This window comes from Haliotis rufescens, unplaced genomic scaffold (genome assembly GCF_023055435.1).
Source record: "Haliotis rufescens isolate VD_foot unplaced genomic scaffold, xgHalRufe1.0.p SCAF_14, whole genome shotgun sequence".
NCBI lineage: Eukaryota > Metazoa > Mollusca > Gastropoda > Lepetellida > Haliotidae > Haliotis > Haliotis rufescens.
In genome coordinates this window covers 11,111,167-11,130,222 of record NW_025963824.1, presented here as the reverse complement: position 1 = coordinate 11,130,222, position 19,056 = coordinate 11,111,167, and the positions used below count along the sequence as shown (strand labels likewise).

At 39.2% G+C, this 19,056-nt stretch overlaps 1 protein-coding gene across 3 annotated transcripts; it reads left to right on the top strand.

The window, feature by feature from the left end:
* Positions 1–6,861: 6,861 nt before the first annotated feature.
* LOC124127684 (putative fungistatic metabolite) lies at positions 6,862–16,918 on the top strand. Of its 3 annotated transcripts, XR_006860022.2 has the most exons (7): positions 6,862–6,977; positions 7,239–7,328; positions 10,153–10,224; positions 10,654–10,725; positions 11,809–11,945; positions 15,191–15,316; positions 16,517–16,918. XR_006860022.2 is itself a non-coding variant. In XM_046491087.2 (6 exons), exons 1-6 carry the CDS (start codon positions 6,872–6,874, stop codon positions 16,655–16,657), a joined length of 618 nt encoding a protein of 205 aa, XP_046347043.1. In that variant the 5' UTR covers positions 6,862–6,871; the 3' UTR covers positions 16,658–16,918. The 3 variants fall into 3 exon arrangements, 2 of the variants coding, with proteins under 2 accessions (XP_046347043.1, XP_046347044.1); XM_046491087.2 differs by lacking the exon at positions 15,191–15,316; XM_046491088.2 differs by lacking the exons at positions 10,153–10,224; positions 15,191–15,316.
* Positions 16,919–19,056: the final 2,138 nt, after the last annotated feature.

The window sequence follows — 19,056 nt, the reverse complement described above, 5'->3', positions numbered from 1 at the left end:
GACCCCCGTGTTCCTTAATTAAGACGCCATGTGCACGTCACCTGTTGTGAGACACTCATTGATATGATGCATGTAGTATCGCCTAAGATACCCAAAGCAAATATATCTCCATCGAATAACCTTCTTCTTTGTTCTTTGAGGGCAGTTGATGGTACAGACAGATAACAGAGATCATTTTACAAATGTGAAACCTCATTACACAAAGTGTGTGTGTGTGTGTGTGTGTGTGTGTGTGTGTGTGTGTGTGTGTGTGTGTGTGTGTGTGTGTGTTTGTTGGATATTACATAAAACATTCATCTTGAGCGGGATGGTAGTTCGAGTTGGATAAGCATGATAACTATGTTCCTCTTAAGGTAGAGAATGCCGCGCATGAATGTATCAATGAGATTCCCAGGGACATGGGGGCTTTTCGGCAGGAATATCCACACAGAGGAGGCTTAAATGGGGATCGGGTGAACATAATGTGGTACCTGGTTGATTGTGTGTCATCAAACCGGACAACTTTGGTCTTTGACTGATTGTGGCGTAAAACACACTTATTCATTTACTTGTATCGGAAATTGTCATCTTAATTGTTATTGATGAACACGTAATATATTTTAAAAAGAAATAAAACAGTGACATAATAACTGCAATTTTATGTGAGTACGAGTAGCTCTATTGGAGATGGAGATGAATAAGTGTTATAAAGTTGTAAGATTCTTCACAACCGTGAAACAATGAATTGACTTTATTGGGTAATCCAAAAAGACATATCGACCTAAAATAGCCAAATATCATACGATTTGACTTGTCCACCATCTTGGATGCAAGGCGAAAACATTTCAGCGCGTTTGAAGCTACTGAGAATGCCCCCTCAGAGTTGGACGAACATCCTGTGGTAGCGCGGCGTGGTTGACCAGAGGCTATCAGCAGTACTTCCTGTCCAGGTTATTTAGGTCCGTTTTGCGTGCGTGTATGTGTGTGTGTGTGTGTGTGTGTGGGGGGGGGGGGGGGGGGGGGGGGGGCATGGGGGTGAGAGTGGGGGGATAGATGATGGATTTAACAACAAGTAAGGTCATCTTGAGCGGAACGGTTTTCGTAGATGGATTAGCATATTAACTATGATTCTCTTAAGGTAGAGGACCGCCTCCGTGGTCTAATGGTAGAGCGTCCGCCCGGGGTTCGATCCCAAGCCAAGTCAACCAAAAGACGTTAAAAGTTGGTACTTGTTGTTACCCTGTCTGGCGCTCGGCATTAAGGGGCTAAAACAAGGACTGGTCGGCTCGGAGTCAGTTAGCTCGGTATTCATGTTAAACTGCGGCATGGTATCTCAGTGTGCTAGCGCTATGAATCGGCATCAGTCCGGACTAGTACAAGCAGCCGCACACACACATACACGTGCATGCACGTCGCTATATGAGTGCAATAATCTTGGACGCGACGTTAAACCCCATATCACCTATAGAAAATAAAGATCCACATGTTCGACCTGGTAGAAGTGGGTAATCAAACCGCACAGCATTGGTCTTTGATTGACTGTGGCGTCAAAACAAACTCGTTCATGTACTTGACCTGAATGTTCATCTTAATTGTTATGGATAGTCATGGAGCCGTAATCCAGAGAACAGGGTGTCATTCGATAAAAATAAAGTAATAATAGGATTACCAGAAAAACGGGGTATAACACCCAAGACAATAAGCTTTGCCCAGGAACACCAGAGTAAGTCAGTACAAGATTGAAAACTGCCCCATAATTATGTATGGCATGCTAGTCGGGTATTGCTACTTGTATATGTGAAAACAAAGTTATTAAAATGAATAGCAAAACTGATGAAAGTCACCAATAAACGTGTATAAATGTTATATCATCACTGCAAAAATAATGAGTGTTTGTCTTTAGTAGTAACATTCAAATACGTGATATCTATATTAGCGATATTATCTACGTTCCACCGGTGAGTAAGCTTTAGGCTTACTATCTCGTAGTATAAATGTTGCAAGAAACTGTATTTCTGAAGACATCACGATACAGTTTTTACGATGCATCACGTCTGCACTAGCGCTTGATAACAGCCTTGTGTATGGGTGTTTCAGTAGTTTAAATTGCTGCTCTTGATATTTTTGATTAAACTTTGATACTATGAACAATATATGGTTATATGAGAGTATGACTTTAGAACGGTAAGATGCGTTAATGTATATCTGATATATATATATATATATATATATATATATAGGATGACATAAATAGAACAATGAGTAGTACGTCCAGATTAGAGTATAGACAACATCTAATAATTAAATTCAACAACTCTCCTTTTAAGTCTTTTTTCCTGACTTAAACTGAGTAAATGAAAGAACACAATCGTCCGGACTGCAAAGTATAATTCTAGTGCACTTCCATGTGACTATAGAGCATACAATAAGCTTTCGGGTCCCGTTTGGATCGGTTTCCATAAAATAGGTTCATCTCGGAATCTCCCATATAACTGGGGCTCCTCTTCAATTTAAATGGTGTTACTTGTTTCTTTCAAAACTATACAGTTTTAGAGACTAAGCATTAGTCTGAACAGACATCACCAGTTTGGAATTTGAAACTAATCTGTTTACAGTAACAGGACACTGCTTAAGTGTCATGTACAAATGAGAAAGTGGAATCCCGTCAATTAGGCGGACGAACCTTAAAACTATTAATAAACAGTCAAATAAGCAATATCGTAAAAGTGTATATGCATATAATATCTGGCAATATACATCAAGATCACCTTCTACAAAAATGAGTTTTAAAAGCCGGTTGATATTCGTTTGCGTATTTGACAATTATATAACTTTCGAAAGTATAAATCCTTTTCCTATACTCAGACGTTCCTGAGCCTTGCGCTTTCCTAATTATTTGACTAAAATTATAACCGTTATCATTGTATTAGTTAATTGGGAATGCGTGCCGATCAAGTACGTGCCATAAATTAAAGCGACATTGTACGATTCCGAACTAAGCACGAGACTCTGTTTATGAATCATTGTCAAATAGTGGTGACATAGTGGAAACAATACGCGAAATCGCGGATGCACAGAAGGGAAAATTTGGACAGGGCATTAACCAATCCGCATGCGCAGAACGATTGATTTCAGTACTTCGAGTACAGCGTCAAACTCGGTCCTGTAATCTAACACGCGAGAATTGACCAATGAAATCTGAGAAGTAGGAATACCGGTAGACGCTGTTGCTTGATTGACAATGTCAATCAAGAAAGGGAGGAGCTTGATGATATTGTTCTCTCCCAGTAAATTGCGATGTCAAATAACGACGTTATTTGGACGGAAAAACGATGGTTTGAAAGCGTCCAAATAACGTCGTTTTTCCGTCCAATGACCATATACGGAAAAAACGACGTTTTCGTGTTTGCAGTGTGACCGCTTGTGGGTTTCTGTGATGTGCAGTGTTGCCTCACACACCATTACGCTCCCACGACCGATTGCAGAACGTTGAACAACACATGCGTCAGCTTACGTCCCATCCGACGTTCATATACATGCTGACTGCCATCATTGCTATGAAGACGACTAACGTCCAGTCATGTAACCTGAACCTAAGACGTTGTCTTGATCATTGTCGGTGTCGGATTCTGCACAGTCGTGTACTAATCCGTCGTAAGCCTAGGATGATTCGACCTGTCAAAGTAAACTTATTTTGCAGGCGACCCATGTGATGCCAAGTCCACGATCTGCAACACGTTGAATAATTGAACAACATGGATGGAATGGTGTTCGTATAGGAATATAAAACTATTGATGGTTCCTGAAATTTAGAATATTGTGGGACAGTTAAGGAAACAGATTTCTGTTTGAGCATGTTACTTTAGTTTAAACCATCAATTCCCTTGTTTGTAAATTTCATATTTAGAAACATGGAGTCATTTTGTGTGATTTTGCGTCTGTTTCTGATTTGGCCAATCGTTCCAAAGCAATATCAACAAATCTACTCTTTAGTGATCTCTAGTGTGTGTAGAGTCGTTTGTAGTCGTTTCACTGAATATTGTTCTGTCCTTACTTTTCTACTGTTCCCGAAGGAGAGGCAAATCAATGATATCTTTTGGCCTTCGTCCTTTCGTGTGTCTTTGAGATGATGGAAACAGAGTTGACACATTGACGTTGGCATTTAGCTGGTTAAAAATAATGCTAATTTAGTTATCTGTGGACAATATGCAGTGGCGGTCGCAATAATCCCGTCTCATATAATTCCAGATATATCCCCAAATCTATCATGTTGCCTTAAGTTCAACGCTCGCCAAACGTCCGTTTAGACGCCTCCACACAAATCCAGGACTTTTAAGAAAATCCAGAGTGAATCTAGACTCTTCTGAATACATTACATGAGACTATGGGCCTCTGGCTAGAATGTGTCGATTTGTTGACGATGATACAAGACGTGGTCGCCGAGAATGCAAATTAGCTGCATGCAGACGATGTCTTATCGTTTGGTCAGTAACATGAGGTGAGGTGAAATGGGGTTTAACGTCGCGTCAAAGATTATTGCACTTATATAGCGACGTGCATGCACGTGTGTGTGTGTGCATGGCTGCTTGTACTAGTCCGGACTGATGCCGATTTATAGTGCTAGCACAGTGAGATGCCGCAGTTTAACATGAATACCCCACTCAGACACAGTATACTGACTCCGAGCCGACCAGTCCTTGTTTTAGCCCCTTCATGCCGAGCGCCAGACAGGGTAACAACAAGTACCATCTTCTAACGTCTTTTGGTATGACGCGGCAGGGGATCGAACCCCGGACCTTCCGCTCTCCGGGTGGACGCTCTACCACTAGACCACGGAGGCGGTCAGTAACATGAACTTGGTGGAATGGTGCATGTGAACAATGATTAGGTCGACTGTTTCTCAAAGCCTGTAACACCTGGTCATGCATCACTTCGTGCTTTCCTCTCACATTAAACTGATACACATAATCGACACATTAGCCGGGACACTGTGATCCGACGTCTCCGTGTCCGTTCCAACAATCTCAGATGTCGCCGACCAGCACGTTGTGGAAAGGGATCCATGGGGTTGACCTAGCGTCATGATATGGGCAGGGATTGGACTTATTGCGAGACTTGGAGCCATGTGCTTTCTGAATGTTGGTCAAGGTCGGGGACACGGCATCACTGCTCAGCGGTATATCGACCAAGTGATCAGACCCTACGTACGTTGTTCCATTTTTTGCACAACATCAACAACACATTCGTCCCCATGTTGTCAGAGCTACCATGCCCTTTCTGCAACAACACAACATCCGTGTTCTACCGTGGCCAGCCCTCAGCCCTGATCTGAACCCCATCGAACACTTGTGGGATGAGGTTCAAAGGCGTCTGCACAACGTGCGCCCAGTCCCTACAACTGCCGATGAACTACGCACAGCTGCTCTGGATGTGTGCTGGAGGATCCCGAAGGCCTTCAAAAATCGTCTGATCCACTCAATGTACAGGAGATGTGTGGCAGCGATCAATGCTAATGGTGGTCACACCAGGTATTGACTGTCATTTTGGGTATTGACCCGAAACTGTGTAAGCCCTTAACATTTGAAAAAAAATAATTATGTCATCTGCCTTTTAATCCATTAAACTGTCTTCAGTCACATTTTTGTCAATCTTGCCCTAATCGCATTTCTTGTCGTTACTATTGAAAATAAATAACATGTATACTGCACACTCGACTTGCGATTCTTTTGCGTGTGAGTATATGTGAGTATGCTAACGTGAGAAATGCACAAGCTATTTTAAAACAAAATAATAACATTATATATCGGAATTAACTTCTCATACGTTGTTCCGTTTTACTTAACACTTTACTTTCGTAACTGGAGGCCACATGGTAAAGATTACACAATTAAAGGAGAATTTTTCATTAAAGTAAGTTTCCTCTAAGCACAAGGTTGTATACTCCCCAGGGAGATGAGAATGAAAATCGAGTGCTCACTGATCCCTTGACCGGGGTAATAACAGTGTAGCGCTATGAGCATCCACTTGGTGAATGGCATCTGGCGCATATAAATGCACTTATTATTTATTATTATTACAAGGCAATGGATTTTAATTTGTTTATATTTGTTGACGAAATCTATTCAGTTTTTGGTAGGATGGATGGTTGTGAAAATAACTGGGAATAAACCGTTTTCTACTTTCTGAATAATGAGGACAAGCCAGAAGAGAATGTTATTCATTACCGGGTAGCATATAATCATCGTGTTGAAATATGAATAAATCTTGGACAACATCTACTTTGCTAGACACACATTTTCTTATTTTTCTTTCTAGATTAAAGCAAAAGATACGAACATTCGTTAAATATTACATCTATGTATTTGTGAGATGTCTATTTAGTGTCAAGTTATTAATCTACATAAATAAAACACAAGATGAGGTTTTCCATCAGCCTTATATTTTGCTGTTGAAAACAAAAGAGACACATTTCCCACCAAACATGCCAACAAACACAACTGGGCACACATTCCGCTCAGCTCTTTATTGCCACTTGCCAAGCATTCATGTCAGAGTCTGCTGGTATTTTCAGGAAATATATGATCGTAGCCCCATTGTCAAGGGTAGTAACTGAAACGCAATCTGTCTACTGCGTCATAATCATTGGATACAAACACTTACGAAGGGCATAACGATATAGTGAGGGTCGTGAATTGGGTGCACTCGTGGGGACATAAAACATCAGGCTTTAGAATTCTCATTGGCTCTCAGATAAGATCTTTGAACTATTGTGGAGTTCGCGTTCTACAACCAATAGCCACGGCAGTAAATCATGACGCTAATAGGTGACGATTTGCAGCAGCACTCGATGCGTTTTACGTTACAGTCACAAACTAACTCAGAAAGCCGTCACATGTTAAGTCTCCTGTCACCAGCAAACATGTTCGTTTTTACTTTGCTGGCAATGTTTTCTGTTGCATGGACTTTTAAAACTTTTGACGTGGCAACATTTAACGAAGGTATATTTGGTGTGAGTGAATGATCTAGATTTGATACCGCGTTAACCAGCATTACAGTTAAATCACGATGTCTCAAGTGGATGTTATAGGAATGCCCGAAGTAAGGCATTTTTTCAACGTTAAGTACACTTGAGAAACCAACGAGGGCGGGAAGGTTTATAGTTTTCTTCTTGTTATTGTGGACGCATGTCTGGCGGTGACAACCATGTGGAAAAGCAAGAACTTGGAGGCAAAACTCTCAAATCTGCTGTATGCTTACAGATAAAATCACGGCTGTGGAGGACACCGTTCATAGACTCGTGGCTAGGGTGAAGGCACTGGAGGCACTGGAGGCGTACATCAATATATCAGGTAAATTTACTTTAAGTTGATGATTTTAGCTAGGAACAAGACAGGACCGTAATTAGTAATGTTGACCCCCGATGTTGTTGGTTGATGTTGGTTTGTTGTTTAACGCCTCGCTCAGCAATATTCCAGCTATATGACGGCGGTCTGTAAATAATCGAGTCTGGACCAGACAATCCAGTGATTGATATCATGAGCATTGATCCACGCAATTGGTATCGATGACATGCATCAACCAAGTCAGCGAGTCTGACCACCTGATCCCGTTAGTGGCCTTTTACGACAAGCATAGTCGCCTTTTACGGCAAGCATGGGTTGCTGAAGACCTATTCTACCCCGGATCTTCACGGGTCTTTCACCCCTGATGACTAGATATGGTAGTTGTATTGCAAACATCGACATTTGTATTGTCGTCAAAATTGGAATCTGATATGTAATCATTACAGCTAACATTTTAAACCTGGTAAGAAATACACAATTGACCGGAGACCAGCCAAAGACGACTACGCACTGTCTACAGAGTAGTAACATTAACACCACTGGTGTTCTGCAGGTCAGTTTTGAGTGTGGTGGTAGCCACGCTGCACCAGGAGAAACCTGTCTTCCTGCTGTGTGGTGGGACGCTGTTGACCAAACAGTTTGGGTGGGGTGGCGTAGCCTACTGGTTGAAGCGTTTGCTCGTCACACCGAATAGCAGATTCGATTTCCAACATGGGTACAATGTGTGAAGCTCATTTCTGATGTCCCTCGCCGAGATATTGCTGGAATGGCTAAAAGCGGTGTAAAACTATACGCACTCACTCACTCAAAACATCTGGTGTCGTTTCCATACGATGATGACGCTAAAGACGTATGCAACGTGTTGTTTTGACCAAGTTTCATGTATGCCTATGCGTCTGCCTAATTAGTCTTTGACGCTTAGGGGACATAAATGCATTCAGTTATTGCAATCCTCAGAGCAAATGTTGTTGTGCTCTCTGACAATGACGTGCAACGTTTTGCCGTTGATCTTGAATTCTACCATGACATTGAAGAATGCTTGAGTCTGATTGGTTAAAAAGAGTTTCCCCTTTTTCTACGGAAACCTCTTTAAAATCATTCAGCCTTTTTACATAAAAAATGTGCGTATTAATACATCGTTTCATTAAAAAATGTCTACCGATCGATCACCCATGGGAAATGTAAAGCATATTTCTTCTATTAAGAAGCTGGGTCTCTGATACAAGCCAGGTCTCGAATACACGCCGGGTCACTGCCCTCGCGAAATTAAAAGATGTCTAATAGAGGAAATATGGTAGTTTGATATCGGATGGTTTTAGCGACGATATGACATTCTGTGATTGCTTTAATGATAAGTTTACAAAACTTATATCAACGGAGGCATACAAAAGATAATGTTGATGAAACTGTTCGGGTGACAAACAGGTAATTTCCTCGGGACAACTGACAATGAAAGTAAAATAAAACATTATAAAAAAGCGTTTAAAACTCATTTATTCATTATTTATGTCCTTTATAAAACTTTTCGTGATCGATATTCATAGCCATCTGGGTCAACCACAATCCTTAGAATTTGTCAGGAGGCATCTTCCCAAGGCAAGGTAGTTAACTGACTTTAAAAGTCACAACAACATTTTATCACAACAACTTACCAAATTGTCCTTTACACACTGACGTCTAATGCTGTGAAATCTTGAAATTGAGAGGTCAATCCAATCCCTCATGTCAAAATAGCTGGCTTGTCTGCATCCTTAATAAGGCCTGTTCAGTCATGCTCCTGTTCCATTAGCAATCACGTTGTACCGTCAGCCTCATTCATAAGTCTAGATGTTAATGTTTAACCACATCAAAGGTCTTGCTTCGTGTAACTTGTCAGAAGCACGAATATTGTAAAAAAACCATTGGCAGCCATTGATAGTTGTTAGTAACGGTGATGTAGGTCAAGTTCTGACACATCCCAGTTCCGAGTGGAGAGACTAACTAACTACTGAGATTTACTCATTTAAAATATATAATGTTAAATAAAAAATTTAAAAAGTTTGTTACAGAAATATATTTGTTCAGATTTTTTATATTTTTTTTATTAACTATTTCTTCAACTGAAATACGAAATGACATATTGACATATTCGATTTCCATGAAATGACCTGCGGAGCTGATTAAATAACTTGGCGATTCCAAGCTAAATTTTAAAACACAGTAGGTTTATTTTCATTCTACCAGTGGGGCGGTCGGGAAGCCTAGTGGTTAAAGCCTTCGCTCGTCACGCCGAAGACCCGGGTTCGATTCCCGACATGAGTACAATGTGTGAAGCCCATGTCTGGTGTCCCCCGCCGTGATATTGCTGGAATATTGCTAAAAGCGGCGTAAAACCATACTCACTCACTCACTTACTCATTCTACCAGTGGTTCCAACTTAAAATAGGATGTATATACTCTACAGTGGGACTACATCAAATTTCAATAAACGGCAGGTTTATCTCCTAAACTGAGATCCTATTGAAGTTACCAAATAAGAGCAAACCGAGAAATTTCAGTCATTATTTGTTTTTATATCATGAAACTTGAGTCTTGACAAACTTGAGTCGACAATAAATAACAGTCATATGTTCACCATTTTGTCTTCGCATAAGTCCCTTCCACACATCAACAATTCAAATCACATCTACCCCTACTTACCGAAAGGTCACAATATCCAAAGTCACGTGCATATATGTGGAATTAAATGAATGACTGTAGGTCATAATGGTAGTGTCAGAAACAAGATCACATTGCCTGAAAACTATACAGCACTTTCGAAATAATCAAACCATTAATTTGGATCTGACAGGTAAAGCAGAAGCCTCGATGACCTCTCTGGCTGAACGGGTGAACGCACTGGAACTGGAAGTCCAAAATATGCGTATGTAAATCATCATCTTTTCTCATTTCGTAAATTTAACACGAGAAAGTTTCTGGAAACTGGTTTGCCTGATAAGACTACATTATATACAGGCCGTCGTGGAATATTGCTAACCTTATTGTTATACACCACCCACGATTGATTGAAGCTGTGGTGGAAATCTCTCTTGCAGGAACGTTATGTTATAAGTTATGGTGTCTTTAGTTGCCGTATACGATGTCATATTCGTGAAGCAGAAGAAAAATGATCAATTTGTCTCTGTTAACCTCTGCACATGTCAAGGTGAGGTAGGTGTTGGAAAATCCAAGATGTCTGTTACTGATGGTATACGGTCTCGAATGGGGTTGGTTGTTCTCTGATTGGTCTTTCTCACTTTGTGTCAGTAACAGGACGCGAGTTTCTAAAAAAAAATGTTGTGTCATCTTTCAGGCAGCATGGAAACTGTGCGGGGCAACAGGTCTTCTACAAAGGACACACTGGGAGCAGCTGTCACGAAACCACGTAATGAATAGGGTCGTAATAAAATACACACACACACACACACACACACACACACACACACACACACACAAACATATATATATATATAACACGGACATGAAGTAGAAACATAATGTTACATACGTGGTACTAGTTGAAAGCCAATTAAAACTGTGTTCAAGCTTACTCCACTTATTTAATTATTACTATATTGTGCCTGAGAGTTAGAACTTTACTGTGCTTTTTCTATATATAAAGATCCCCAAATCTCACCTGATTTGCAAAGTAATACTTTCATGACAATTCAACTTTTTTGGGCATATCAATAGTGAGTTGAAATAATATCGGTGTAAAACATACTAAGAAAGATACTAATTTCAGCAAGTGTGATCATGTAATTTTATGTTTAAAACGTATACTTTATGCCAAATAACATTTGATACTGTTTTTGTTGTGGCAAATCGAAATATTTGATCCAACTAAGACCTATGACCTTCACTTGCGCCCACTTTTCTACTGTTGCTGTATGTGTGACATCTCCGAAACTACAAGGCCTATACAGCTGAAACTTTGAATGAATGATTCCAAGTTGTGGTGCCTCTAGGACATGTAGACGCAATTCAAGTCCGACTTCAAACATGGTCGCCATTATTAAGTCATAACTGAGATGAACTAAAGAGCATATCCCAAAAGAGTTTATAACATTTGTGCAATGTATTATCTTTCTTTGTGTGTTGTTTAACGCCGCACTCAGCAACATTCCAGCTATATGTCGGCGGTCTGTAAATAATCAAGTCTGGACCAGTCAATCCAGTGATTGACATCATGGGCATCGATCCACGTAATTGGGATGCGATGACATGCATCAACCAAGTCAGAAAGCCTGACCACCCGATCCCTTTAGTCGCCTCTTACGACAGGCATAGTCGCCTTTTACAGCAAACACAGGTTGCTGAAGATCTATTCTACCCCGGATCTTCACAGGTCGCAAGCTATTATTATTCTAAAATGGCCAGAATGAAGTGACCAATGTTCAATGTTTCTCCAATGTTACTTTCTTTATGACCTGTGTAGATTTATTTCTTCTCCATCTGTTTCTTGTAGATCCCGTCAAATACGTTGGGTGTTACAGAGACTCCTGGGTTCGAGCATTACATTTCCTCTGTCCCACAACACACCTGACAACAGAGAAATGCCGGATGTGTTGTCTTGATCATAACTTTTCCTATTTTGGAACTGAGGTACGTAACTCTGCAATCTGCAGAAAAGCAGTAACTCCAGTCAGATGATGCTTTTCATATCTAGGATTGCTCTGGCCATGGAAAGTGCTTTTGTATGCCATTCGGCATATAACCAAGTCTGTAAACTTATATTCAAACTCATGTAGATTTTTGCACATTGATCTGCCATGGTAACAAGAAGATAGAGTCCCCAAATATAATAGTCAATAAAGGCAATGTCTTTCCATCTGATTCAGTCCTTGTTAAACCCATTGAAAGTCTTCTTTTGTGGATCCCCAGTCCAATATGGTCTTTTCGATGATAGCAGTGGTAGAGGGTCCTTTACCGGGAATTAGATGGACGTCATCAATTTTATCTTTCAAGGTATAACCTGTTGCCTGAGCGGTACTTGAAGCATTCCAAGGATTGTTGGATTTAGATCCTAATCACATAAGTCTGGTATTGCTGACCATGTTTCGATAATTCGTCTTAGTACAGGGTGGCATCACTGTCGTTGATAATTGTGGCCTCTATATGAGCATGGTTCACAGGCAATCTCATGGCTGTAATATGTCAGGAAAAGAGCTATACCTGCTTGTACACCAACAGAATCTAACACAGCTATAATAACCTGATGAACATGATCATATCAAACAATTTCCAACAGGAGTCTCAATACACACATCTTTGTGTCATGGTTTCAGTATTGCCTTTTTCGTAAGAGATCACACCTTTTGGGAAAGTGATATCCTTGGACATGTGCTCCTCAGGTAATATCTCTTGCCGCAAAGGAATGCAGTTTTCACATGTCTGCGTCATGGTCTATGTTTCTTCAGAAGACAATTTGCCCTTCTTCTAGAAACCTTTCACCTTTACATTAATTTGTTTGATTAGTTTCATCATTCTCGTTCGGTACATACCAGATTTAATTTAAAAGTTATATATGTTTTAAGCTTCAGCTGTTTTTCATCATTTGGTTTTGAGTATACATTAACTGCGGATAGACTGATATCTCTATTGGAATTTTGTGTCACCAAGCGTAATTGAGTCAACTCTTATTTGGCCCTTTCTTCCCAGTGTTTAAACCCATGAAATTGGAACACTATGGTTGAGGAGACACCATAATATGTTTTTTATACGGTACGATTAGTAGTGGTTTATTTCAGTAAATCAGGCCACAGGCCCATTTTACAATATATATATATTCAAGCATTCAAACATGTTGCGCCACAAGTGCATGTAGTAATATCAATACTAATCAGTACAAGGGTATCTGAGACCATATACATATGGTGGTAGAATTAGAAGTTTATATAATGGACAACTGCTTGCTCCTCATTTAAAGAGCAAAGAATGTAAACTTGGCAAGATTATTGATTGTGAAAGCATTACTGGTGGTAAATAAAACTTTACATTTATGCTCTGATGGAGATGTATAATAATGGCAGAAGTTTTCTTCTAAGATCGTCATAAAACGGACAAACTAAACAAACATGGTATTATGTTTCTACACTTGGAATGATACAAAATGGACAAAGTCTTTCACACTTTGGAATACCTAACTTTCTACCCTGTGATACCATAAGATCACTGCTCGACGTGGGAAACTGTGAGAGAATAATCCTAAATGCAGCAATATTCACAACACTTAAATAATTTTCATATTCATTTGATAACTTAATTGTTTTATACAAATATACCGCCGTGATATTGCTGGAATATTGCTAAAAGCGGCGTAAAACCATACTCAGTCAGTCAGTATACAAATATAATGAAGATAATTTGTCAAAAGATTCAAAGAGACACTGGTTATCAATATCAATACATCTTGTTCTAAAAGCGGATATAAATGAATGGATACAAGAAACTGATTTTCTATTCCAAATTTCACCATATCCAAAGGAAAATAACAGATTTTTAACTTTCAGTGCCCAGCAATCTAGACCCTTTTCTGCCCTGTCATACTGGTACACATACGTGTGATATAATATACTGTTTTCGTTCTGAGTTAATAAACGCAGCCAGTACTTAATAATTTTCAGATGTTGGTTTACTTTTAACGAGTATCTCCCAAGTTCAGCTCTTGCTACAATATTAGGAACAGTTCTTCTCAGTTTCAAAATAAGCTTGCAGAATTTATCATGAACATTTACAATATCTTTAGAGGGATAAAATCCACTTATCTCTGAGCCATATAATAATATGGGCAGTACTTTAACATCATTTACTGAAATAAACCACTACTACTACTATACGGTACGATTGTCTGGTCTGCAATCAAGGTTCTGTTATAGGAAAATGTTGTTCTACGTGCTAGGGATTGGTGTCTGTGTCAATGCTTTTGCCATTGGCATGACCTGATGCATAGTGATGCAAGAGAGGGAGACAGGTTGTGGCGATGAAGTTTCAAACGTCCGAGGAAGTGTATTGAAGGATTTTCATAACTGGAGAGGTGTAAACAGAAACTGTGTTACGTTATTTACAAGTTTAGGGGTTTCTTTTTACCTAGCTTATGTCTTGATACGTTTTTGAGCACAGCGCCGGAGGTATTGATCACATTTTGGCACGTACCGCCCACTAGATAAAATCGTAAGTCAAGTGTTACACATGCCCCAATATGGTTCAAACGTTCTTACATTTTTGTTAGTCCATTAGTTAGTGTTGCTGGACTGAGGCGCTCAAGCTTGTCTGATGACGGCGAAGCAATAAAGGCATTTAAGCCACGTTGATTACGTTGAAACTTCTTGACCTTAAAATGTATTATGTTCATGTATTTGTACTGTTAATAGTGAGTTTAGTTTTCGCCGCTTTGAGCAATATTCAAGCAATATCACGGCGAGGGACACCAGAAATGGGCTTCACACATTGTACCCATGTCGAGATTGGAACCCGGGTCCTTGGCGTGACGAGCGAACGCTTTAACCACTAGGCTACCCGACCGCCCCTGTACTGTTTATAACAATCATACACCAATGTATGTTATGTAAAATACTAAACATACATAGTGAAGGAATGCATATCGGATTCACGTTTAGAGCAAGATATCATGTGGAATGTTATATTTACAAATGTAACTCCCAAATGCAGTTGGGCAGATTTAGGCGGATGCTTCTTGGATCTGATGTAAGCATTGGTGTGGAAATGTATATATTTGTCTCTATTTATATATGCTTTTGGAGTCAGGTGTAATCTGGAATGTTGTAGAACAGCTAGATTAGTCAAGCATTGTACTGAACCTTCTAGTTGTAACAAGCATTTTTTTCTAGATTAGAGGGCAGAAGCCTCCTTTCACATCTCACGTTACATCAAGATCAGTTGGTGGGTGAAGATCATTGTTTTCACACTGGATGCCCAACCTAGTCCTATTTTGGAAGCTTGACAGCTGTTGCTTGGTGAATATTACGACCACTGTCTTTTGCTATTACAACTGAGCAACTGCTGTTGTATATTGCAATGCCACTGTAATTACACTTCCATTTAATTTTGTACTGCCACTCTGTTGTGTACTGCTACTGCAATTATTTTGCAGTAATTTGTATTGATTGGTAAACCTAGTTATTTAAATAATATACAATTCGTAATTGTATACAATTTCTTTCTTGTGTGTTGGTTTCACACTGAATTATTTTATGAATAGAATTCTGCATTAACCTCTTGTTTCAATTTGGAAGTCGATATTTCATGTGCCATTCGTGAAAATATCTCCTTTTATCACGAGATGAGAGGAACAGGATATTTCACGAGAGACATGGAATATTCTATTTATTATATACTTATTGTGTAGTTGTCTACCGGAAAATTACATTATTTCAGAAGAAATGTAAAACCTTAAAACGTAAATTCACCCTACCTATCACACAGGGCCATTCAGCACCCATTGTATTGCGACTAAAAAAGTAGTTTCATGTTTGCAAAATCCTAAAAAAAAAATATTAAAAAAGTAACAGAAATATGTAGGGTCACGGAAGTTCTGTATCACACTTATAGATACAAAATCAACTTTAAAAATATATTTTCTTGAAAACAATGAGACCACTGTTTGAAGCAAATAAAAATACACGCTTTTCAAGAAACATAAATAGCGCTTTGCGAAATGAACAGTCTGACGAGTTAAATGACAAATTTACAGTTTATAACAAAACATTTTCAAGAGAATAACAAACGGCATAAACTCCATAAATGACCATCTGTAATTATTTTCTCTTGTCAGTGTGTGAACTAACGTGAAAAAGAAGTCAACAGTTTGTGTACGGATAAGACACTTACGATAAAGGGAGACAATTTGAGGGGAGGTAACTCTTGTATGACAATAGTTCCGTCAAAGTGTTATGTTCACAGCAGTGAATTATCAAGTGGTATGTTGACTGCAATGACAATATAACTTTTTACAACTTCGGAAAACTCTCACACTGCAGTATATAATATAAGAAAATATGGTGCCCCAGCGATAATAATACCATTTGACAATGTTCATATAGTTAATTTTTTGTTTTGTTTCCCCAATAGTAATATATATATATATCCTAGGCTTTCCAGCGGCCTCTAAAAGTCATTCCATTTAAATAAATTGTATTGATTTCTGTGTGTTATAGGTTGGACTACAATGCTTTTGTGGTGATGACATCCACAGTGGAAACAAGAAAGTGGATGACACAGAGTGCGCTTCTCCATGTGCTGGCGACGTACAAGATCGATGTGGAGGAAACTGGGCAATATCCATCTATCAGATGTAAACATGCCTAAAACTGATATATAATCCAACTGAACAAAACGTCCACTCATAGGGCTTTTCATATTCCTCTCACTATCTTTAGAATTAGAAGGAATAACTTGACACTTTACTTATACGTTTCTGAAAATATATTGGTTCTTATTTCATGTATCCCTCGTTTTGTGTTCCATCACAGTTGAGCTTCCTTGGACATTGCATATTTTTATATGAACGTATGTCTCGCTTTGTTCAGTCAAATGGATGATAAATAAAATTTAATGAATTAATCCCAAAATAGCTCATTTCTGATCAATTGATTACAACGATGAACTATTGTCCTATTTGCATGTGATTGAAAAAACAGGAAAAGAATCTTCACCCCCGTGTCTTAATGCCATTTACTTCCAGTCGGAAGAAAAATACTTCCATACCTTTAGTATCCGGACATCCAGGTCTCCGAAGTGCACATGTAAATGTTCAACTGCAACTAGCAATGAATGACACAACCACGTTTCAAAATAACCTCAAAAATAACAATGACCTTTTATTGACAGTGCATCGACATTGCGTGATGCAATGATATGATATGAACAAAAATATAAACATGTTTCGGCGGATAATCGTCGGTTATTCTCTGACATTGAAGTATTCTATTACATAAACCTGAAAGGTGACCTGGACTTTTGACTATTTTTTAACATTTTCCAAAGCAGAGCCACAATCCTGAAGCATATAAACTCTGCAAAAAAAAAACTAAATGCAAAAGTATGAAAATCGTACATATCTGACAGTATTGCCGACATCACTAATACCAAAAATAAATTTGTCATTTCTGCATGTATTGATTGGGATTGGTTTTTATGGAAAGAATGAGATACTGCAGACATTTGGTGAAAAGATGGAAATATCGCAAAAGTACAACCACGAGAGAGTCTGGCACCGAGACACACCAACATGACATGGACGTGCAACACCAATTGTGGTTCTGTAAATACGTTTGGTATTTATTCGCAAGCAATCACAATCTCACAGCAAGTGAACAGCGAATACATACCACGACTGCCGGACGCCCAACGTAACAATGCCATCGGCCGACTGCTGACAGGAGAATCATCTTCAGCTAAAGCCATGTTTTTTTATCACGTAGCAGCAAAAGCCATTACAAGACTTTGGAATCGTTATCAGACACACAAGACAACATGTGACCTTCCCACCACAATTTTGTATTTTTTATAGATCCAAAAGAAAAACAAATTTTGTTTAGGACGCCTATAAAAAGCTTGTATATTGTTTGCATATATGGAGACGGCCTCCGTGGTCTTGTGGCAGAGTGTCCGCCCGGAGAGCGGGAGGTCCGGGGTACGATCTCCGGCCGCGTCATACCAAAAGACGTTAAAAGATGTTACTTGTTGTTACCCTGCCTGGCGCTCGGCATTTAAGGGGCTAAAACAAGGACTCGTCGGCCTTGTCAAATCCAAAATCATTTAATTAAAAGTCAGAGTTAATATAATTCGTTGGCACAGAAAATGTAACAGAGTCCTGCTGTACAGTACACATACATGAAAAGGGAATTACATGGGTAACAATACAGTTACAGACCCATGGACTGACTAATCAAGGTTGATCTCATGCTATGAAATTGAACTCTTGCCGGGACATAATAGGATATTGTAGAGGCAATATGACAAAACTGACACATATCACAAGGAACAGGTCATTTGGATTTGTGCTCAGGGACGGAGTGACGCAATTGGCGTATTCACGAAATAACAAAACAAACTATCTACTGAGTCTTCTGCTGTTCGTGTTCTTTGGGATTCATGAAGTTAATAGATAACTGGTTATACTATCCATGCTACCCTTGCTTAAATATGTCTCTGTACATAACATTTTCAACATAGACATCAACAACGGTGCATACTTATATTTTCTGTAAGTACGTAATTTATTTTCATTTACATTACCATTATCATACCAAAGAATAGTGTGCCAATTAACAGCGTCATCCTGAAGTAAAAACGTTTAGAGTTTAAACGTTTAAAGTTTGAAAATATTGAAATACGGATGGACATTTTCTTCCTTGATTCAAAAGTTGATTATTATGGACTACATATTAAACTCAGAGGGACACAGTTAAGAGGGCTGGCAGAGAATTAAAGGGAACTGATTTTTATTGCAGAACAATTCACTGAAAAAGTTAGTAGTTACAGTGAGTGAGTGAGTATGATGGGGCTTTTAGCAATATCCAGCAATATCACGGCGGAGGACACCAGAAATGGGCTTCACACATTGTACCCTAGTAGTTACAGAAGGAATGTACTGTTGCCGTTGCTGAGAGATGCAAGATGCAATAAAAGAGCTTCCATGACGGTTGACAAACTCCATGCAGATAAAGTGTTACAAAGGGTCCCATCCTCACCC

Bases quoted from the DNA above. Each gene is read 5' to 3' on its own strand.
- LOC124127684 (XM_046491087.2), top strand. From the start codon at position 6,872: ATGTTAAGTCTCCTGTCACCAGCAAACATGTTCGTTTTTACTTTGCTG. The intron at 10,225-10,653 runs GTATGTAAATCA...GTCATCTTTCAG, and splicing joins ACTGGAAGTCCAAAATATGC to GCAGCATGGAAACTGTGCGG. The intron at 10,726-11,808 runs GTAATGAATAGG...TGTTTCTTGTAG, and splicing joins AGCAGCTGTCACGAAACCAC to ATCCCGTCAAATACGTTGGG.